At 37.3% G+C, this 24,172-nt stretch overlaps 1 protein-coding gene across 5 annotated transcripts in view; it reads left to right on the top strand.

Moving 5' to 3' along the window:
- THADA (THADA armadillo repeat containing) overlaps positions 1 to 24,172 on the top strand; it is a 287,667-nt gene that overhangs the window by 29,070 nt on the left and 234,425 nt on the right. For 4 of the 5 annotated variants that reach the window (XM_028514640.2, XM_036027906.1, XM_036027909.1 and 1 more), the window contains 7 exons: positions 882 to 1,033; positions 3,063 to 3,273; positions 7,200 to 7,335; positions 8,828 to 8,964; positions 12,330 to 12,488; positions 13,855 to 14,012; positions 21,699 to 21,808. In XM_028514640.2, the coding sequence (XP_028370441.1) occupies positions 882 to 1,033; positions 3,063 to 3,273; positions 7,200 to 7,335; positions 8,828 to 8,964; positions 12,330 to 12,488; positions 13,855 to 14,012; positions 21,699 to 21,808 (1,063 nt within the window). The remainder of the gene's footprint in view (positions 1 to 881; positions 1,034 to 3,062; positions 3,274 to 7,199; positions 7,336 to 8,827; positions 8,965 to 12,329; positions 12,489 to 13,854; positions 14,013 to 21,698; positions 21,809 to 24,172) is intronic. The other variant, XM_036027907.1, reaches the window with a different exon arrangement.

Below are 24,172 nucleotides of genomic sequence, written 5' to 3'. Positions count from 1 at the left end.
AACTTATTGGGTTAACTTGTTAAATGCTATTAAGTGTTCTTCACATTCTGCTATGAAAGCCATTATTTGCCACAGTTGCTCAGTCTTGATTTTGGAGTTAAATGAATTCATTGACAGCATTCTTTTGTGATAGTTTTTCTGTTTGTTTCTTGTTTGGCTGAAATTCATCTTTCTTTGAGAAGAGTTGGGGAAATGTTTTTTTTTTATTTTTTGTACATTCAAAAATACTTATATTGCTATTATTTTTGACATTGCAGTCAGATTTTGATGCACAATTTTTTGTCATACTTTCTTTCCCTGAGGATTTTGTAAGCGTTGCTTCACTGTCTTCTAGCACTGCACGTTGCTGTGTCCGAGAGTGAAGCCAGACTGTTTTTCCACTTTGTAGATGAATCGAGCTTTTTTCCTGGATGGGCCAAAAGCTTCCTCCTTTTATCCTCACTGCCCAGGAATTCTGTCAGGCTGTGTCACCTTGATTATTCGGTATCAGCTTAACTAAGATACGGTAGGACTTTGGAGTCTAGGTCAAGAAGTTTTATGAAGATTTTCTAAAGGTGTATTTCTTCATTTATTGGTTTTTATTTATTCAAAAAATAGCTTAGGTACCTGTTATAATATGTAACCTTTTGAAAAAGAATGAAGTGGTTGTAAACAAAATTTTTATTTAAACAAATTAAAAAACGTTTACTTCCTATTTAGAAAATTATACTACCTATTATTTTATCATTTTAAGGAATAAAATTAATGGAAAAATTACTTTTATGTTATGGGTAAAGTATGAAGTGTGAATTTTTGTACAAATTTTCTGTAAATTTGGCCAAATAACTTCAAAATGTTGATTTCCTTTATGTTTTATGCACTTTTAAATCTTTTTTTTTTAGGTCAAGCCCAAACAGTGTATCAGCTGAGTCATGATATTGATGTCGACCATTTCCAAACACTAATAGGTTGTTTAACCAGCACTTTTGAAACAGTGAAAGTTTTAGCATTTGATCTTCTAATGAAGTTACCAAAAACAGTTGTACGGTTGCAGGTATTTGGACTTTTCCTATGTAAATGTGTATGCATGCAAACTTGCTGTTTAAAGCACTAGATAATCAGTGGGTTGTTCAGGCTCTTTGCATCTGCTTTCTTCCACTTCTGGCGGCTTCAGTTATCATTAGTGCCTCTGCTGTTGTGGGGTGGCTGTTGTGGGGTGGCGGGATGGCGGAGATGGGGGGAGGGGATGGGGAAGGAGGTGATGCTGTACAGAAAGCAAAGGCCAAATCAGTGAGCTTTGTTTTTTTAATTGTTTTGATAAAAAGGGAGGTGTAGGAAGCAGTAGGTTTTGTTGTTTATGAGACTGTTGGTACATTTCAGTTAATGTGGTCTCCCCAGTTTCCTTGGACATGTTAATGCTTGATCAAAATACATCACTTACTGTAACTTGAACAAAAATTTTTGAGATAATCTCCCTGCTTATTAGACTGGGTAGCTGGGTGTTAAGTGAGGTAGAAAATATGTTTCTCATCTTCCTACAGTCAATAGCTAAACCGAGACTGAAACTCAAGAGTACTTGAGGTTAACGACAGTTCTCTCCCTGGTCGGGCTACTACATCTCCAGCCTCCACTCTCTTCCCAGCACCTTGCACTTCCCATGGTTTTCCTATCTGGTGTGGCTTGCATATTAGTAAAATGATCTTAGGAATATGCATTGAAGATTTTTAAATATTAATTATATATTTCCAAAGTCTTTCTCTTGGTATACCTTATATCAATATATTATTAATATATAATTAATATTTTAATATAGTTAAATTTAAAACATTTTGAATGCTAACCTAAGCATTCTAAGGATATATATATATATAGATAGATAGATACACACATATATACACACATAGATATGTATATATAAAATCTACTGCCCTTATTTCTTGTGGAACAACATATCCAAGGTCTTTATATTACATGTTGATTGACCTCAGATGGTAGAACAAAGATATTTTAGATTCCACAGGCTATATATTATGTTTCTTACTAACTGGTTAGTTAAGGAATTCAGAGACTTAACTGTTAGTTACAAGAAATGGCTTAGATGGTTAATTGGTTATTTCCAATACTATTTAGAGTTGAGCTTTTGGACACTTTTTAAGGTTTTTATGTCATAAAAAATTAAACATATCAAAAGGCAAAGAATTTAAATTTAAATTAACTGATATTTGAATTAGTACATTTGACATCGTTAATTGTGAGTGTACCTGTAATGAAACTCAAAATTAAGTTTATAATGATTTTTTTTCTTATATTAGATAGCTATGGAATAATCCTAGTCTACTCAGTATTTTTGAGCAGGGAAACACTGGGTTCCAGCATGGTGAACATGCCCCTTGTCAATCATGGAGTTGGGACTAGGACCCACATCTCCTGTCCTCAGCCCACTTGCCTTTCCATGGGTAGTACAGCGAATTGTCCTTTGTTCTGTTTCTTTTTGGATGGGGCCGTGTGAGTGGATTTGTACATGAGATATAGGTAGATACAGGTGTGGGAGCTCTGATGCAGAATTTCTGAGACTTCTCTGTTTATCTTCCATGTGTATACATGGAGCTTTGCCAGGAGCAGCCTGATGGACTTGTATTTTTGTAGGGATTTGTAATTTCGTCTTTTGAACTAGTTCTATGGGAAGAAGAAAGGGAAAAGGGTAGGACTATGCCGACCAGGTAAAACAACCTGGATATACCGAACAACTCTGGTCTCTGTATATAGAAATGATGGGAATGATCTGGCTATTGTCATAGCAGAATTCCTGCAGGAAAAAGTACACTTTTGCTGAAGGAAGGTACTTTTTTTAAAAAAAAAGCTTTATCAATGTTGAATATCCCAACTAATATTATTTTCAAGACCCTCGTCACTAGAACTGATTAATAATAATCATTAATTACTATAATAAAAACTCTAACCTATATTCAAGGAGAAAGGGAATTAATGTTCTTACTGCAGTTATGCAGCAGGCTCTCTTTTTTTATTCCTTCAAGTTAAAGAAATATTTCAGTGACAGTTACCGAGTCTGTGCCTTATTCTAGGATTCGGAGAAACTGCAAGGCTTATTCCAGGCAGCACTGGCGCTCAGCACCAGCACCAAACCCTATGACTGTGTAACAGCTTCCTACCTGCTGAACTTCTTGATCTGTCAGAACGCTCTGCCGTCATCTCTGTCCACCTACTTAACTCAGCAGGTTTTGTGTGGAGATGGAGATAAGTCTGCTGCTGTGGTGGAAAGTAACACATTAATGGGTTTGTATTGAGTAAATGACCTTTTGCTCTCATTTATCAAAACCAGTATCTTACTCATTCATTATTCATTTAGTTAGAATATCTAATGGTTAAACATTTCTTTGTGGTTTTTTGTTTGAGTTTACCAGCATAGTAGTTTACCAGTTTATGAGAATACCCTGAGTTTCTCATGCAAATAGTTTTCTCAGCTCTAACACTTGCTTTTAAACAGATGTTCATATTAAATAAGTAGATGTGCAAATGTACATTAGTAAAGCTGCTTTTGAACTCTCTCTGTACTAAAATGTACTTGTTCTTCTGCAGAAATTTTACCCTGACTGTAGCCACATCGTCTTTGTTGTTTCTGAGTAGAGCAGAGAGTTCCTTTGTCTGCCATAGTTCATGTCTCACCTGGCCGACGTACTCTTTCCTGACAGCCAGTTCTAAAGGCTAGGGTCTCAGGTGGCTGAGTTCAACAAATATTTGTTGGAGAGTTAGGTACTTAATTTTAAAACCTTCATTTTGAAATTGTACTGGAAATAAAGGCAGATAGGGATTTTTATTTTTTTACAAAAAGAGGTTAGAAATAGAGTTGAAAATTTTCTCCAAAGTTTTAAAACTTTATGAAAAATTTCAAATATTAAAAAATATTTAAATATATAGGATTTAAGTAGTAATAATATAAAAATTTAACAAGTTTTGTTCCCAAGCTAAGTGATAGCACCCAGCTTAAGAAACACAGCAGCAGCCATACCTTTGAAGGCTCTCCGTTGTCATAGCTCCCTCTCCCCCCCACACCATGTAGTTACTTTTCTGTGTTTTATATTAACCTTTCATCTTGTTTTACCAAAGTTTTACCACTTGTGTATATACCATTAAACAATATGTGTCTGCATTTTGCTGTGCATAATGCACACCAAAATATTTTTGGCTCAAACTTTAGGAAAATATCTTTTATTTTAATTTTAAAAATTCAATTATTTATTTATTTATATTTAGAAACAAAACCAGTTACTGTATTGCAGGATAGATGTCATTATTGCTTTCTAGAGTTACACCTTTCTCTTTCTTTTTTTTTTTTTTTTTTGCCCTGCCTGGGAATCGAACCGGTGACCCTTTGGTTGAAGGCTGACACTCAATCTGCTGAGCCACATCAGCCAGGGCTAGAGTTACACTTTTAATGCATAAGCATAAATAAAAGAATTAAAAACATACGGAATTAGTACTACCCATGTATAATGCGCATCCTTATTTTTCCTTTAAAAATGTGGACAAAATAGAGCCCTGGCTGCTGTGGCTTAGTGGATTGAGCACGGGCTGTGAACCAAAGGGTTGCCAGTTCAATTCCCAGTCATGGCGCATGTTTGGGTTGCAGGCTAGGTCCCCAATTAGGGCCATGTGAGAAGCAGCCACACATTGATGTTTAGCCCTGGCCAGGTAGCTCAGTTAGTTAGAGCATTGTCCTGATACACCAAAAATGTGGGCAAAATATTGTACGTTATACATGACAAATTTATTTTCACGTGATTTTGAATTTTATATAAATAGTAATATATATTATATGCATTTATTAAAGTTTATTAATGCATTCTCCACTGATGGACTTTTTTCTCTTAAATAAATAATGCTGATGTGAACATTCTTGTATACCTTTTCTAATGCACATGTCTAAGGGTTTGTAGTAAACAAAAAAGTAGAATAGCCTAGTTATAAAGTATGTGCATCTTTAACTTTACTAGATGATGCCAGATAGAATTTCAAAGTAAAACTCCCACCTATGAATGAGAGTTGTGGTACATCTCATTATCACCATAGCTTGCTATTGTTAGATTTTAAGAATTTGCAGAACATAAAATGGTATCTCGTGGTTTAATCTTGCCTTTTTCTAATTGCTAATGTAATTGAGCATCCTTTTGCATGTTTAAAAGCTGTTCGCTTTTCCCCTTTGGTGAAATGCTTTTTCATGTCCTTTGTTTAGTTTTCTATGGAGTTGTTATTTTCCTGATGATTTTTAGGAGTTCTTGATATGTCCCTAATATTAATAATTTACTGGTTATACACAGTTATAAAATTTCAAATATAATTCTCTCCTGAGTGGTGAGGGAAGACATCTACTCTTCTGGGATAACTGGATATTCTCATGTAAAGAAATAAAATTGGACCCACTACCTCATACCGAGTACAAAATTATCCTAAATGTAAGCAATAAATAGAAAACAAATCTTAGTGGAAAACATGAGTGTAAATTTTTTGTGATCTTGAGGTAGGTAGTGGTTTGTTAGATATGATATCCAAAACATAAACAACAAAGGAAAATTAGATAAATTGGAATTCATTAAACTTTTGTTGTATCAAGGACACCATCAAGAAAGTAAAAAGAAAATGGAGGAATGGGAAAAATATTTGCAAATCCTTTATCTGGTAAGAGATTTGTATCCAGAATATATACAGAGCTTTTATACTTCATTATTAAAAGGATGTAACCAAATTTAAAAATGGACAAAGAATCTGAATAGCCAAAAAAGTTAAATATGAACAATAAGTACATGTAATGATGTTCAACATCATTAGGTATTAGGAAATGCAAACCAAAATCACAGTGAGGAGTACTTCATATCCAGTAAGATGACTATAATAATAATAAAAAGATAGTAGCAAGTGTTGATGAGGATGTGGAGAAAGTAGATCCTTCATAACTTCTGGTGGGACTGTAAATGGTGCAGCCACTTTGGAAACAGTCTGGCGGTCCCTCGAAGGATTAAATAGTCACCGTATGACTCCACAGTTCTACTCTGGAATTGTCTTAGACAGCACAAGCTGCTATAACGAAACACTATAGGTTGGATAACTTAAACAATGGACATTGATTTTTTTCACTTTTGGAGGCTGGGAAGTTCAAGATTAAGGTGCTGGCACCTTCCTTTCCTGGTGGGAACCTTCCTGGCTTGCAGCCAGGAGCCTTTTTGCTTTGTGCCCACATGGAGGAGAGAGAGAAAGCTTGGGTCTCTCTTCCTCTTCCTATGTAGACACTGGTCCAATGGGGAAGGTCCCACCCTCATGACCTCATTGAAATCTAACTGCTTCCTAAAGGCTCTGCCTCCTAATAGCACCACATTGGGGGTTAGGGCTTCAGCATGAATTAGGGGGGATACAGACATTCAGTTCATAATGGGCATATACTTAAGAGAACAAACAAAAAATTATACATGAGTGTTCATAGCAGCATTATTAATGATAGTTAAAAAGTGGAAACAGCCCATGTTTATGAATTAGTTAATAGACAAAATGTGGTATATCCATACAATGAACTATTATTTATCTGTAGGCAAGAATGAAATCTTGATACATGCTATAATGTGGATGAACTTTGAAAACATTGTTACATGCTATGTCCAGAATAGGCAAATCTGCAGAGACAGAGAATAGACTGGTGGTTGCCTATGGCTTGGGAAGGTGAAAAGTGCAGGGAGGGGAGTGACTGAGAATGGGTGAGGGTTTTTTGGTGAGGGAGTATGAAAATATTCTAAATTTGATTGTGGTGAGAGTTGCATGTACCTGTGAATATGCATGTACTAAAGACAACTGACTTGTATACTTTAAAAGTATAAATTATACAATATATGACTTTATCACAATAAATCTATTTAAAAAGTATGTGTCCAAACAGCATATGGGCCTAGGGTCTAATGCCCCAAATAGAAGATTCTAGGAGGAGTGATTAGGAGTGAATGCTCTAAATGGATCCAGGAAATTAGGGAGACACTCAGTTCTGCTGTAACTGGAAATGGATAAAAGGCTAAATAACCTCGAAAGAGTTTTTTTTAAATTCAGAATCTGTACTATAAAGATCAGTTGAATTGGGTGTTTTCATGGGAACTATTTTGCTGTTAACAAATTTATAAGTGTGGTTTTAAACGTATTACTTTTTGTTTGTTTGCTTTTTCTAGTTATCAAATGCTTGTTAGAAAACCTTGAGGAAGAAATAACTCAGGCTGAAAATTCTCTGCTTCAGGCAGCAGCATCATTTCCAATGTATGGACGAGTTCACTGTATAACAAAGGCTTTGCAGCAGTTACCTCTAAAGTAAGTGTATCTGTTACAGAACACAACAAGGGGGGCCTGGGATGATATACTATTATTGAAAGAAGGCCCGGGTCCATTATGTCCGCCGCCAGAGGAAAGACGTCTCTCAATGCCAGAGATTCGTGAAAAGGAAAGGAAACGTTTATTTAATGCTATACAAACTTAAAGTAGTGACCTAATGTCTTCATCAAAACCCCAAAGTCCCTAAAAAACACCCACAAACAGACACAGTCCTTCCTTCCTTCCCCCTTTGCCCAGTCCAGAGTACCGTATCTCAGGAATGGAAATAGAAGTCCATGGCTTAGGCAGTCCTCTGGTTCTTCCCAGTTAGAACTCCATCTCGACTGGGAGACCTCCCTGGATTCCTGGCACCCTCCGCTGAGTCACCGGGATCTCTGCTAAAAACAAGTGGTGGTTACCCCTTCTAAAGCTGGGGGGGTCCCCACTCTGCCAAAACTGCATGGTTCTCTCCTCCAGGGCTGCTGCGTGGTTCTCCCTCTCTCAGGGCTGCAGGAGTCTCCAGTCCGTCAAGTTCGAGTGGTTCTCCCTCCTAAAGCAGCATGGTTCTCCCCCAATGGCTGCACATGGTTCTTCTCCTAAAGCAGCATGGTTCTCCCTCCTCTACTAAAGACAGCGTGGTTCTCCTTCCTAAAGCAGCATAGTTCTCCTTTCTAAAGCAGCATGGTTCACTTCCTCAATGGCCGCCAAATCTGGGTTTTAAATCCCCGCGGCCAATCTTCCTCTGCAGCCTCATTTCCGACTCCTCCCACACTCGGCTTCACATGCCAGAACTCGTGTCCTTCCAGCTTTACTGGGCTGCCATCATGAGTCTGGGCAGGTGTGGCCCCATGTCCTGGAGCCAATATTCTCTGAGCTCTCACGCAGGCGCTGTAACTCAGGGGACCCGCCCCCCCAGTTACATCTGGGTGGGGAAGTTACTTCTGGGTGGGGAAGTTACTTCTGTTCCCCTGTCTTAGAGCTGATCACAGCTACTTAACATATCTATGCAACCAGCCAAAGGCTATAGATATGTTAAATGACCAACCCAGAGGTTAGCTGCAAGGCTGTTGCTATGCAAAACAGCTCTCAATGGCCCTGCTTCATTTGTCCCTTCCCCCAACCCACACCCTGGCGGGGGGGATGGAGACATCCCAAAATTTCCTAGACACCTTAAGTTCTGGACCCCATTTCAAATGCCTATTTGGGGCCCCCCTCTTGGCTGCACCCTGTAACATATCCGCAGTTTTCCGAACACTTATTTTTGGGCTCTAAACTCGTACTGGAATGTGTCCTGGGAAGGGAATGTATGACCTTACAGATAATTAAAAATTAGATTAAAAAATACACATATACACATTTTTATTTCTTAAATGTTTCAACAATTGCACAGTTTTGAACCTCAGATTATTTTAACTCCTTTCGTCTATTGATTTCTATTTACAAAACTTGACTTTTGCTCTTAGTATAAATTTCCCTGACGTCCTCATTGCAGCAGCCTGCGGTTGGTGAGGGAGTGGAGGCCCGTGGTGGAGAAGCTCCTTCTGATGTCCTACAGGCTCTCTGCCGTGGTGTCTCCAGTCATTCAGAGCTCCTCCCCGGAGGGCCTCATCCCCATGGACACTGACTCAGGTCAGCAAAGGAATAAACCTCGGATTAATACATTTTTCTTTCCTCTTAAATTTTTTCCCTAATCATTTCTTTCGAGAGTTATACATGCTAAACAGGGGAGAAAAGTAATTATTAGTGATATTTCTGCCTTTTTAATACTATCTTTAAGTGGAACAAAATTACCAAAGTAAATAAATAAATTACCAGGTGATGAGTCTGGTACTTCCTGCCCTGGGCTAAGTTGGGTTTTATAATACTGTCATTTCAGAACACAACCTACCAGCTACTGGTAATTGCTGGGCCTGGGGAGCAGGCAATTATGAATTAGAGAGGTGGCCGTTGATGGGGTTCAGTCAGAGACGGTGACATTTTAGGAATCTGAAATTGGCAAAGACCATTTAATTAAAAAAAGAGAAGGAGATTCTCAAAATGCCCCCATTGAATATCATGAAATTTCATGTCTTCTCGCAGCCCCCGAGTCTTTGCAAATGGCCCTGCTCACAGCCTGTTCAGGCAGGTCGGGAGCTTAGCGCTGCTTGACCTCTTGTGCTGCTTATTTTTAGCCTGTCTCTGCGTTCTTTCAGTGTGATCCTGAAATATCTTTCAAATCTCTTTTCTTTTTATCTGCAGGCTTTTCTCGGTTACTCCAGGCTTTTATCTTCTCTTGTTTGCACTACTCCAGGGGCCTCTCAACTGGTTTTCCCCAATCTACTCTTATCTCCTTCTCGCTACACCAAAGTAATCTTTTCTAACCATATAATTCATCATGTTCCACATAACCTTTACAGGACCCTATGCCCTGCCACACCCAACCCCCCTTATTTAAAATACTTTAGGGACTCCGACCAGGTCTTGTGATCGTTTGGCTCTTGCTACCTTGCCGGCCTTGTCTCTTACCGCTCTTCGCTTCCATGGAGTGCTTCTTCATGGAGTCGTCACAGTTTAAGGGGGATCTTATCTTTTTTTTTTTTTCTCCTTGTGCTAAGCACAGTGCCTGGTAGAAATAGGTACACAATAAATATTTGTTGTAATGAAAAATCCAATGAATTAACAATGCCTGAAAGGGTAGGAACTAAATTCAATGCCTGGGATGCTTTAAGTGGCATGTGATAATGTAGCTGTACTATAACGTGCCAGAAGGGATCGGCTGTTAACACCTAGAAAACCCCGAAGTAAATTTACATTTGGTCTTAAAGTTCGAATGCATTTTTGAGTGCATATGAAAGCCTTGTATTAAAAATGTATTGAAAATATAAACACACTGCCTCATACAAGGTAGTTCCTGGGACTGATGATTTAAGCAGCCTGGAGGTGTGTGTTTGCATAGAAAATGTTAGGTTTTGTTCTTAACTAAACATGACTTCGAAAATTGGTGATGATTCATGATTCTAAGACATTTATTTATTTTGGTTGATAGTCTAAATATCAAAATTGGATGCCTTGGTTTTCCTACTTAGTGTATAAGAATAAAGAACACCCAATTTTATAGCTGATATTTGGATCAGGCAAGCAAATACCAGTACAGGGTAGGGCAAAAGTAGGTTTACAGTGATGGTATGGAAAATAATACAATAATTAATAAATAATAATACAAGAGTAAACTGTTTCATGTACTCACAACTGTAAACCTACTATTCTGAATGAGAAATCTTGAATATTTATCACCTTATTGTGGATAGGGCCTGCAGAGTATGCTAAAATTAAGGTTTCAAACATTTAAAAATATCTGTTGATCTCAAAAACTTGTCTATGGCACACTGATTCCTTAATTTTGCCTTTTCTTTTTCGCTTTGGTTGTCTTTGTTTTTTCCTGCCTTTTCCCCCACATTATCTGGCATATATTCTGAATTCCTTGAAAAAAAGTCTCCCCAGAAAGCCATAAAAATGAATGGTAAGCTTCTTAAAATTTTACTCTGATCATCCCTCTTTTTTCTTAGTCTTCATGGTTTCTTTTGGACCAGTGTTATTTTTTCATGGCTGTCAATATTTGTTTGTTTTTGGCAAAATTTTATGGAAACCACAAGAGAATATAAGATGTTGTTTGAATCATCATGATAGCAGTTTGGGTCTTTGTGTTTCCCATAATACCTACAGTTTAAGTGTATATAATACGTACAGTAAATTAATACCTGTTCTTTGAGTTGTTGATTGGTTTTAGATGATTACTACTTGTGCTTTCTTTAAAACTCTGGGCCTGGCTAGCTTTTTATTACCTATTCATCCATTCATCCTTTAGGCCATGTTACTGAACCTCTGCCACGAGCCAATTTCTGTTCCAGGCACTGGCTATGCAGCAGTAAACAGATAAAAGTTTTGCTTTCAGCCCTGGCTGGTGTGGCTCACTGGATTGAGTGCTGGCCTGAGAACCAAAGGGTCTACTGTTCAATTCCCAGTCAGGGCACATGCTGGGTTGTGGGCCAGGTCTCCAGCAGGGGTGTGCCACAGGCAACCACACATTGATGTTTCTCTCTCTTTTTCCGTCCCTTCCCCTCTGTCTAAAAATAAATAAAATTGTTAAAAGAAAAAATTTTTGCTTTCACAGAGTTTACACTTTCAGATCCAGTGAGTGCTTAGAGAATAAAAATGAAGTTTAATATAATACTAGGACTAGAAATCATGCTTAGAAAGCAGGATATTACTTAATGCATTTAAAGTCAAATATGAAGTCTTTGTGATATCCCTGGACTATAAAAGATTGCTTTTGTTTGTGGTGGGGTTTTTTAATGTTTTTTTTAAACTTTCTCCCTTTAAACTTTGATAACTTATGTTTTCAATAGGAAAACAATGTCTTAAAACAAAATTAGTAAACATTTATTGCTCTTCTTTCCCATGATTGAGCACCATATTTGAGATTCTTAGACAACACTAAGAAAAGTGATTTAAAGGGAATGGCAGCATTTGCCCTATGGACAGTTTCTGTTGTGGTTTTGTTGTCCTTGCTTCAACCTATTTAATATATTTGTCATATTTTAAAAGTGCCCTCAGTGTCATTAAGACCTTATATAAGTAAATTTTCACATTATGTATCCCATGAGTCCCTTTTGATAGAGCTGGTTATCAAGCATTGAAAATCACAAATTTCTTTTTTTTAAAGACTTTATTTATTTTTAGAGAGAGGGGAAGGGAGGGAGAAAGAGAGAGAGAGGAAACATTAATATGTGGTTGCCTCTCACGCACCCCCTACTGGGATCTGACCTGCAAACCAGGCATGTGCCCTGACTGGGAATCCAACCAATGACTCTTTCTTTGATTTACAGGCTGGTACTCAATTTACTGAGCCACACCAGGCAGGGCTCAAAATTACAGTTTTTGAGGGTAAATACCTACAAGGAAAATCAGCATGTGATGTGAACCTGGGGTTTTATGTACTGTCCTTTCTCCCTCAGAGTCAGCAAGCCGCTTACAGATGATTCTGAGTGAGATTCAGCCACGAGATACTAATGATTACTTCAATCAAGCCAAAATATTGAAGGAACGTGATAGCTTTGATTTGGAGGACTTGAATGCCAGTATTCCAAATGTTGATACTTCTGCAGAAATCAAAGGTAGCATATATTAAATCCGTATTGTAATCAGCATTTCAGTGACAAAGAAAAAAAAGGACAAAATACCCTTTTTTATATTAAATCAGAGGCTGCAGATACATACAGAAGGTTTTTTAAAAATGAAGTCTTTTTTGAGCTTATAAATGATTTGTTTGGGGAATGAATTTATGAAACTCTTACCAGCAATTGGTGTGCTCTAGTGCAGTATACAAGGTGCTACAAAAAAGCACTTGAGTGCTAAAACCTGTCTTGACAGCCCGGTGAGGTGGACGAGGTAAGAGGAGGGGTGCACCGTGAGCCTGGGTTTGGACGGTGGTGGGCTTCTCGCAGTGTGCTTCATTGTCGAGTGTTCTTGCAGTCAGGCAGCCTCTCCACGGAAACAAGCCTTATTACACAGTCAGACGTGAGCTGCTCTGTGGGACCAGACCTCCAGAATTCAAGTTCTTACTGTTTATTTTCTCATTAGTTGTGTTTTTACAATTTTCTAGAATGCTACAAAAAGTAATCAGAAGTAGCATCTTAGCGATTTAGTGCACCTTCTACATTCTCCACTAGATGGGGATATTGTCCTGTAAAAATTTGGTTTTTTCCTTAATTGCACAAAGTAACATAAATATATGTTTATTATATTAGTTTCAAACAATACAGAAGTAAATATGATTTAGAAACAAATTAAAGTTATCTTTCATCTCCTCCCTAATCCCACTTCTTCCCTTTGAGTATATATCCTTTTAGACCTGTTCTGTGTGTTTTATGTGTATATACATTTATCCTTTTAGTTTAGTGGGTTTTTAAAAACACAAGTGGGATTACATTGTAAATATTGTTTTGCTTACTTACCTTTTAAACTTAATAACTTGGATTTTTAACGTTAGTTTAAAATATTTCTAAACCTTGAAAAAGAGAGTAAGGATAATTACAGCTTATTTGCCATGGAATTTAAATACATTTTGAAAGCAAATTTGTATTTTCTTTTGGTTTAAGTAGTCTTATTCTGCTCTTTTATTGATATAAAGGCCACCCTCACCTGTATACGTAATGAAGTATATTTGTTATAGTCATATTTTATGGATTACTGACTGGCAGAGTTTATTTAATTAATTTTCAAAGGTTAGATGTAAGTTTTGAAACAATATTGTATTTATTTTTAAATTTATTTTGAAAATAATTTATTTAAAAAAGACTTAGCATGATTCCCGGTCATAGGACATGTTCAACAAATGTTAGTTATTTTCTGCTGAGCAAATAAAATTTATGACAAATTGGTTTGTTGAAGCAGATTATTCTTGGAGAAATGATAAATAAGCTGTTCTAAGAAACTTGGGATGTGAGCAATCAAATGTTGCAATAGATTTTTTTTTTCAAGGTAAAGAAGGAAAAACATGTGATGTAACCGCTCAGATGGTGCTCGTATGTTGTTGGAGAAGTATGAAGGAGGTTTCTCTGCTCCTCGGCGCCCTGTGCCAACTCCTACCCGTGCAGCCTGTGCCAGAGCCTCCTGGTGCGTTACTGACGGAGGAGCAGGTAGGGCCCATGTTTATTTCACCTGGTGAGATTTCTGGTCACAGCATAGATCACGACCTTTCGTTTATAACTCAGATTTTTAAAAAAAGTTTTGAATATTTCTTGAATAAAATCATACACATGTCAACTGAAGCAAATTTATGGTAGTTTAAGAATTAGACCTTGCCATACATTTCAAAACTATGGCATTTATAGAAACATTTTTTTCTAAGTTATGTAAATAACTGTAGGTTTTCCCTCACTTTTAAAATATGACAAAATATTATCATATTTTAACACATACAAGTTTAAATTTAAATTTTACATGAAATTGCCTATTTAGTAAAACTCCACAAACTTCTTAAATTTTGCAAAGGAAAAAACAGTACCATATCAGTTGATTATGGACCTCTGGTTCCCCACTGTATTGATAATGAAGTTGTAGCCACGTTGGTCTGTTGGCTTTTATTTCGAGACCACAAAGTTCGTTCAGCATCTGGGACTGTTCAAGTGGCTTCAATGCACTGTTTACAAGAAATTAGCTTACCATAAGCATTTCATTTGGAAATATTTCAGATTTATTAGATTTCTGTTTTTAATTGATTCCCTCTTCCTCTCCATATGGTTTCAACGAATCCATTTTCCAGCAAAGATATATAACATGTACTTTCATTTTTAACCTTTTTCAAATAAAGATAATTTTTCCCTTAGGGTGTTACAACATTTAAGAACAAAATAAACATTGTAGTATGCTAATGCTGATTATTTCTATAATAACCGTGTGACTGTTTCCGTGGAAATAATGCTAATATTTTTATTCTCACACTCTCTTAGGCTCATGTGCTTATTACATCTGGCTAACAGCTGGGCTTGTAATGATGTTGCAAGACCCTGGGATGGAGAATGGCAGAGGGAACAGTATGCTGCCGGCACCATTGTGTTCCTTTTTCCCTTCCAAATCAAATAGGCGTTAGTGTGTTAGAGTTACTTGCAGTCCTTGCTGGTGGCTGGCTGTGGTGCCAGTGCCGACGTTGTTGCTGAGGAATCCAGCTGTGACTAATGGTTACTTCTCTGATGTTCACCATCTTCCTAAACAGTACACATACCAGAGTCCCTTAACTTCTCAGCTTTTCAAGGACAAGTTAAAACATCCAGTTTTGGGTTTGTTGGATAGTGTTTTTTTTTTTTAAGTATAGGAAACATATTTTGCTTTTACTGTAACTGAGACAGACCTGAAAGCTTCCTATGAAAATTGTTTTGCCCTGACACCTTTCGTGTAGCACCCAAACCTTATGAATTTAATGTACGTGAGATAACCGTATTAACATTGGGAGTTAATGTAAAATAAAAGAGGTGTTTGTAAAAGAACAGCAGCAATATGAGAAAGGCTCTTATAAACCAAAGAACTCTTCTAATGACTGTTTTCTTGAATGAAAAATAGCATCCTGTTTTTCTGTAAAGTATTAGCTTCTAGTCTCATGAGGTTTAGTCATTTTTCTATGTTGCTGTTCATCTGGTGACCTCACATATATAGGTTTGAGAAGAAATTAGCAACTGAATGAATGATCAGAAGGGTATGTGACAGCACTGTTCTGACACTGAAACTCAGCCTTCTGTGGGAAACTTGATTCTTGGTCACGCTGACTTTAAAGAAATGCCTTAGTTTAAGAGTGTCTAGTGAATGAAAACCCAAAGTCATCAAGAAATTAGTGTTCTTCATATTGCTAGAAGAGTCCTTTTAAACATAAAATTTTGCTCCATGAAATTCCTTAAAACTTAAAAAACTCCCATGTGCTTAAAACATTTAAGAGTTAAAAAATATAAATGACAGAGAAGACTGTAATTTACATAGGAGTGCTTGGGCCATGCCCGAGGTTCACCTTCCTTCCAAGGGCACGTTGCCCTGGCAACACTAGATCTTCCGTGCACCTGGTGCCAACACTAAGAATTTAAAAGTCAACACCTCAGGTGATGGCAACCGTAACAAACCTGCAGAGCAGAGGCAGTGAAGTGACTTGTAGGTAGAATGCTACCCTTTGTGGGAGAATGTAGAAAATTTGGATTTATTATTCCCAAGACCAGAAGACTGTGGTCTGCTTTTCTCCCAGTGGATGAAGGAGGCTGTTCCGTACATCCGAAAATACCGATGTTCAGCCTTACACTTGTCTTACTCTCCACTCACCTTTCACTCTTGAAAAACCGAGTGTAATTCTATTGTAATTAGGTGTCTCGAATGTAGTTAAGAGGATTTCTTTTATAGCCCACTTCCTTTAAGCCTGTCCTTATGGCTTTTTGTTAAAGGGTGGCCACTTAATTACTATGTACATGATTGTAGTTCATAATAGGCCAGCAGGTAGTGAGATTACAATTGGGGGATTTTTGTTGCTGTACAAAAACTGGTGCTCATTTGTACTTCCCAGCATTCAGTGTTGTATTCACCAACTATTAGAGCTGGAAGGATCACAGAGATGGTACTCTCCAGCTCCCTTGTACAAGAGGAAACTGAAGCCCTTGGATGTTACCTGGTTCGCCCAAGATCACAAAGCTGGTTTGTGGTAGCTCTGGGACAGGAACCCGATTCTTCTTCTTCCCAGCCTGTGTTCTGACATGGCACAGTGCTGTCTTTGTTCTGAACTGCTCATTTAATTTTTCTTTAAATTTAATTTTCTCTACTTCCCATACCCAACCAAATTTTTGCAAGCAACAGGACAGTAAGGCAACTTGCTACTGAACTTTTTAGCAAATGATTCATTTCCCTAAATCACCAGTGGAGCAGTGTATCCTCCGCAGCTTCACTAAGAGGAAAATGTGTTCATTCAGAGGCATGTCTGACTTTCCTCCTGAGAGGTAATCACAGACTGAAAGGTTCTTTCATAACGTCCCGGTATGAGAGGCAGAGATCAAACCAGCTTTGAGGGATGTAAGTCGAGACCCTGAAAGAGTGAGCAGTACAGGCAACCTTATCTCACAACTTCCTGGCTGCTGCTATGTGTCTAGGTTTCAGGCTGGGTGTTTCGCTGATGTAGAGCTTTTACCTGGTACGTTTTGTTGGTCCTCTTGCCATGGGAAGTCAGATACGCAGTGCCTACTGATTTTTTTTAAATGACTTCCTCTACATGGACTATCAGCGTATGCTTATTTATATATTTCCCCTAATATTATTAATATTATTCCTAAAAAGAAGCTCTTGGGTAGATTTTCAGGCCGCTTTCCCCTCTGTAGTAATTACTGTCACAATCACATGAATAAAAATAATTACCAACTGTCAGAAATTAGGTATTTTTTAAACTCCTACTTCAGACTCGGTTGTAATTTTCATGATCTACCTGGCTAACTGGGTTTACACGTTTCCTCCAATCTTTTGTGACTGTTTTTGATGTTCTGTAATGGACTACAGAATGGGAGATGTGTGTATGAGCATGCATAGGTCTTCAAGAAATTGCCTTTTGTATTTTCTTTGCTAAGGCTTATTTTTAAGAAATTAGGAACAAGTATTCATTGAATTGTACTGAATGCAGGTTACCATTTTTAAGCTGTGAAATGAAGTTAAGCACATCATTTAGTCACCTGTTTACTGACTGTCTTACTGCAAAGATATTGTGGCAACATAAGGAAATATGATATGTGGCCCTCTGACCTCAACGGGCTTAGAAGTATAGTAGGAGACACGAGACAGAAGGTTAGCCTGACGGGCAGCAGTTAAAATGTCACACAGTTAAGAATTTGCCAGAAGTCAAAGAATAAACAGTCTAGGAAGAAGATGTCTGAATAATAGAAAACTGATATCTTTGTTATTATTATATAAGAGGATGATGTTTAGGCCTTGACAAAATTCCAAATGTTAGTAAGAAATCATTATAGTAGAGAAAGCACTATTTAAAACATTAATCCTACTGTAGTGTAAACTTTTATAAACTGTACCATTTAACCAAAGTGGAATTAGAAACTCCTATTGACATTCCTAAGACTGTAAGAAGTGGCTGTGCCTTAAAGTCAAACTTTAAATTAAGGTTTAGAATGAAGCCTTACTACTCGATAATACAAAACACAAACAAAATGTTCATTTATTATTTGTTCTTTTGTGCCAGGTACTCTGCTAAATGCTTATATATATAAAATCTCCATTTTTTTTTTCAGAATAATCCTGTGAAGTAGGTTCTAGTTTTACCCTGTCTCACAGACGAGGGGGAACTGTGTTGCTTAATTAGCTTGTATTAGTCAGGAGACTGAGTAGGGCTCCTGAACTCTGCCCTCTCAGATCTTAACCACTATGCAGTGTTTTTATAGAAACGCCCAGCTACACTCAATTCCTCTTGGGCTTATCTAATTATAATGAGTGGAATTAGCCTTGATGGTTCTACTGTATTTGTCACTACTATATAGGTAAAGGGGAAAATAAAAAATATATTTATTTACCTCTGTCCTTTGTGGATTTTGTGCTCTAAATGAGCGTTTAGCTCCCTGCTGTAGTCCGCTGGGGAATTATGTATGGATCCCTAGAGGCATGGCGAGTAGCAGCACACCCCTGTGCGTATTCGTGCCCTGTAAATCTGTGAAAGCATATGAATTTGCCTACAGAAGTAGGTTTTGTGAAAAGTTAGAGTCAGGAGCTGTTAAATTTAGAAAGACAATGAATAGAATTTAATTTCAAGAATAGAAATCAGTTCCTTTTATTGTATTTTTACCTTGATTCCCTTTCAAAAATCTTGAGATCTATGTTGTTTATTAAGAAAATATTTTGTAAAGGCGTCATCCATGTCTTTACAAAAGAGTTTTTTGTGAACTGCATGTAGGACTTTGGTGCCATCTACTAGAAAGACAATTTTGAGTTGGAGTTTTCGGAGGACTTTTTCATTTTTAAAGTTAAATCTAAAGATTCTGTTTCTGATTCTGACTATTGTCATTAACTTTCTAAGTTGTTTGCATCACATCTGTTCCCTGTAGTCTGCTGATCAGTGGAAGGGTGTGAGCATGGCCCTGTTTCCCTGTCCAGCTGCTCATAGGCCACACTGACCTGCTGGCTCCCCCTGTACTTTGTAATGGGGTGCAAGTCCCTACCTTTCCTCTTGTCCACTGTTTTCTAGCATAAAACTGTGAGGTTTTTCAGCCTGATTGCTAACCTTGACCTGAATATTCTGTATTCGTTCATATGAAAAGACCCAGTAAAGTGCCTCGCACGTAGCAGGTGCTTAAAAAGTGTTCATTCATTCTAGCCACCCGGCTTCTTTCCATGTTAGTTATCCTCTTCCATTTTGGTCCACCCAGGTACATCCTGTTTGATGTCTGCACATGAAGCTTCTTCTAATAGTTTATGTCAGTACAGAAGGATCTTGCATTTCTTGGAGCTGTTGAGCTTCTAATGGGTACCATTGAGCACATTGGTTTTCTCTGAACTGAAAGCACACTGAAGACAGATAATCTTGTTTTGCTCTTTTCTGTCTACCCTGATGCTAATCTTGGAAGCATTTGGCAGTGTGCTAAAGGAATACTTATTGCTTGATAGACAGAAATTTTATACTCTCTTCTAAGGGAAAATTTCATAATAAGCCTGAGTATTCCTATGTGGGTTTTTGGGGGAAGTTAAGTACACAATGCAGCGAGGAGAAACTACCTACCTCTCACTTGTGTCCTTAAGAACCATTCTGTTTTCTGAGGCCAGGACTACTTAGAGTTGAGGCCCACCCTTGAAAAGACCATCTTTTCAAGGTCACACTTCTGAGTGCTTTGATTTTATCATATGGTTTTTGGTTTAGGCCCCTTTGATGGGAGTTAGAATAGAGGAAGCAATGAAAATAGGATTTTTGTTCAGGAAGTAGATTGTGAACTGTTCTTAAGTCCACAAAGAAGCGCTTTACCAGTAACATTTGTGTTTTCCTGAAGAATGTTTTGATTATCTATAATATTTTAGGAAAAAAATAAGGAAGTTGGAGAAACCCCTTCTCTGTGACATCATGTTTTTATTTTGTGGCTTGAAACACCTTCTTAGAAATCTTTTATTTCTCTAGTAGAAATAATGGTTGTAACAAGTCAGCCAACTGGTGTTTTCCTGGTGCCCATGTTTTAGGGTTGTTGAGCTTTGGCTCTGTCTTGGCAGTTAAGTTTATGCACAAGGCTTGACAATTCTGTTCAAAATGTACTCTGAAATTACCGTATTGAAGATCGAATGATAAGGCTTACCCTGATGGTTGCTTTGACAACTAATAGTATGTGGCCTTTAAAACATATTTAAAGTTAGGAGTATCATTAGATCTATACCTGAAAACTTGAGCGGAGGAACTTGACATTGTCACTCTTGGGGTTATTAAAGTGTTAGAATTTTAACTTTTCTGTTTATATGCTGCTTTTCTGGTTCTTTGTTGGTTTTGTATCTGATTCTTATTTTTCTAAATGTCTCATTGTCTCTCTTAATCAGATATATTTTGAGTATGGACTGTGTCTTTATTTTTTTTCTATTTGGAAACCCAAAAAGAACTCATTTTGAACTGAATTGGATTACAGGTTATGGGTGTGTTCTGAGCTTTTATATTTGTTAACTCATTTTAATATACAACCTATGAGCCAAATATTGTTATTCCCAGTTTAAAGATTAGGAAACTGAGATACTTGCCAATGGTCACATATTTAACTGCTTTATACTGCCTTATCATCTCTAAAGTGTTCAGAACACCACGGTAGAAGGTGTTTCTAGGTAAGCGTATCTGAGCCATCTTGGGTGGGCTTGTCCTTTCCCTATATCGTCATCTGTGGGGAGACCTGCATCAAGAAGTAGCCAATTGTAGCTTTGGTCCTGAGTTTTATTTACAAATCTGGGGTTTCCAAAGCCGATAACCACCAAATCTTAATAGTATAAAAATACAATCAGCCCAAACAGTTTCACAGTTGACTGTGTATAAAAACTCACCCATAACTGATTGTTAGTCATGTATTCTTTAAAATAGCCATATTCGTTATTTATCTAACCTCGCATGCAGAAGGGCAGCATATAGCTTACTGGGTGGCATTTTGGAGGATTCCATGGTTCTGACTCAAAGTGATGCCTGTCAATTTTCAGAAGGTCCTTTACACTGAATCTTGCCATTCACATTTGTGTATTTCTAGAAGATATTTATTGGGAGTTGTTTAATGAGTTGGAGTTTCATTTTGGGAAGATGAAAATGTTCTGTAGATGGATGGTGGTGACAGTTGCATAACAGTGTGAATATACTGGATGCTACTGAACTGTACCCTTAAAGATGGTTAAAGTGGTAAATCTCCTTACGTGTATTTTAACCACAATAGGTGTGTGAGGATTGTCACCTTGCTTGATTGGCTGTTGATGTTGAATGATATGTGCTAACAAAGAACACAGCGAGGTTTGTGAAGCTGGCATAGGGAGGCAGTTCTAACGTAGGAGTTCAAGACTGCCAACTCTGGAGCCACATTGCCTAGGTTTAGGTACTGGTTCTGTCATTTCGGTGTTGTGTGACCTTGGATAAGTTACTTGGCCTTTCTGGGCCTCATTTTCCCCATTGTAAAATAGAAGTAATAGTATTAATTTTGTGAATTATTGAGGATTAAATGATATAAAAATGCTTAAAATACTACCTGTCACATAGTAAGTGTATGGATGGACAACTGTCTAACCCTGAGTTCTAAATGGTACTGCTGACAAAACACCTGTAAATGTAAGCATAAGTTGACCATTTGTTGTTTTATTTTGCTTTAAAGGTAAAAGAAATAGGAGATCACTTTAAACAACACCTTTTACAATCGAGGCACAGAGGAGCGTTTGAACTGGCTTATACTGGCTTTGTGAAACTCACCGAAGTCCTCAACAGGTAAAGCAAAACAAATAGTCCTTTTGTGTGCATTTGACAAAGACTGACTGTACCGACTGTGTGCTTGAAGTAGAATTTAGTTGTGGCTTTTGATGTTTAAAAGAATAAGACTTAGTTGGCTTTAAACTCTTGGAAGAAATTGTTTTCTTAGGTTTCATTGTGTAATCTACTGCAGACGATTGAGTGAAATGTCCAAACTAGTCGCTTGCTCATTGAAAGGTGATTTGAAGGAAACTCAAAGATTTTGCTAAAACTAGCTTTGAAGTTACCATTTCTTTTTGTTTGAATGAAATGACTATTTTGTCTGATTGAAAATTACTAGGCATATGGAATAAAATGAGTCCTCTAGTTTTTTGGATTTGTGTATATTACAGACAAAAAAAAACACTTAAGGAATTTGTAAAGTTTTTTTGTAGTTTTATCTTGCAGAAAATTTTAAAAGAGCAGTAAATAGACCAAAAAGTATAAAAGATTCCCCCCCCCCCTTACTTGGAAAAATACTTAGGTAGATTTCATATAATTAGCCAAATGCTTTTTATTTTGTTTTATTTTGTTTTTACATTATAGGTGATGATAATTTCATTCATTCATATACTAGATTTCCTCCAAAGAACTTCTGAGGAAACCTTAAATTACTTAATGACTAAGTGTTCATGGCAAGTGTTCTCTAAATAAAAGGTAGTATTTTCCAGGAAAACATTTCCATTGCCTGGAAACTTTTTGAAATGAAGAAGAGTTCTGCCAGCCTTGTAGCCTCAGCAAACATTTTATTTTGAGCCATTAGATACTCCTTGAATATTTTTGACACATTTTTTTCACACTCCTGGTAAAAATATTTATAAAACATTTTGGCAGTTATGGGCTGCACAGAATATCTTTAAATGATACACTAAAAAATGTTCCCGACATTAAACTACTAATTTAGAAGATATTTTATTACCTTTTCAACTTTTTCTTTCCAGTGTAGACATGACTTAATAGTATCTTTTCCCACAACACAACACAATTTGCTCTCTTAAAATAAATTAATAAATGTATGTTGAACACTAGTTATGTGCTTAGTACTGTGTTTGGTTTAGAAGATGTAATACTTCTTTATACGACAAAGTTCCTGTTCTCAAAGAGCTTATGGTTTAGTTTGGGAAATGAGCAGGATGAAATTGAACATACGCCATAGATGGTATGTCATGGGTACTGATTGGTCAGAACAGACATTGTCTATAAGCATCCAACATCACTGTACTTACAGATGTGTGTTAGCTGAATACCAGCTTGGAAAATGAGACCAGCACATTTGAACAAGATAAACAATCCAATATAATTACCAATATTGAGGTGAAATGTACAAGTTCTGTAGGAATATCAGAGAGAGAAAGCAGCAGAGATAGGCTGGTAGGGCTTAATGGAAGAGGTAGAATTTGTGCTAGAGGATGAGTAAGGTTTAACTAGGTAGGAACAGAAAGGAGGAAACTTTGTGAGCAAGTGTTCAGAGGCTAGAACTGGCATGGCATATTATTATGCGAGTATTTATTGCCTGCCTTATTGTACTGGTGGTGACAAAGGAGTGTACTAAGCCATATCATACAACTGGATAGATTGAGACCAAATTATGGGTACCTGTAAAGTAGGTGTGCTGTAATAGGGATGGAGACACTGAATGTTTTTTATCTGAAATAGATAATAGGAGGGGAGGCATTGCAGAAGAGAGAAATAGCAGTAGTGCATTACACAGGCTCTTAGTTCTATTTATATCCATTCCATTTATTGACAGTGAGTTCGTATGAAAATTACCTTTTTAGCCTCTGACCTCTTCATCTCTATAGTAAGGGAAAGGATATTTGCTCTACTGACAGGACTCTCTGACTTTTGTTGTATGGATCAAGTAAAATAGATATTTATGAAGACCCTTTTACATTGTAAAACATTCTACAAATGTGAAACATTAGTACCTTGATGTTGGTTGTGGTGTTGGTGTATAAATGTAGTTTTTTGGTTAGAAGTTTCATGTCATATAGATCGTATATACATTGTATACAGATTGTAGTGAGGAGAACCTGGAACCACTTGTAGATTTGAGGTGATGACAGCTGCCTCTGTGGTGGTGGTTCTGGGGGTGGAGGTAAAGAAGTGGCGTTTCAGTTAACACACAGGCCCGCATAGTAAGGACTCCGCACATGACGTAGTGAATGCGTAGAAGGAAAGCTATGGGTATGTTTTATACTTCATGATTTTATGTCTCAGGAATTAGGAGTATTCAACTGGGTGGGTCTCAGGGATTTTACCGAGTTCCGTTGGTGGCATACAGTTGGCAAATGAGCTGGTCAGGAAGGTCCAAACAGCTTTATTCACATTTATACACCTTTG

The sequence above is a fragment of the Phyllostomus discolor genome, chromosome 6, assembly GCF_004126475.2.
Source record: "Phyllostomus discolor isolate MPI-MPIP mPhyDis1 chromosome 6, mPhyDis1.pri.v3, whole genome shotgun sequence".
In the NCBI taxonomy this organism is placed as follows: Eukaryota; Metazoa; Chordata; class Mammalia; order Chiroptera; family Phyllostomidae; genus Phyllostomus; species Phyllostomus discolor.
Note: the sequence above shows the minus strand (reverse complement) of the source record. Positions and strands in the feature narration are given on the sequence as shown.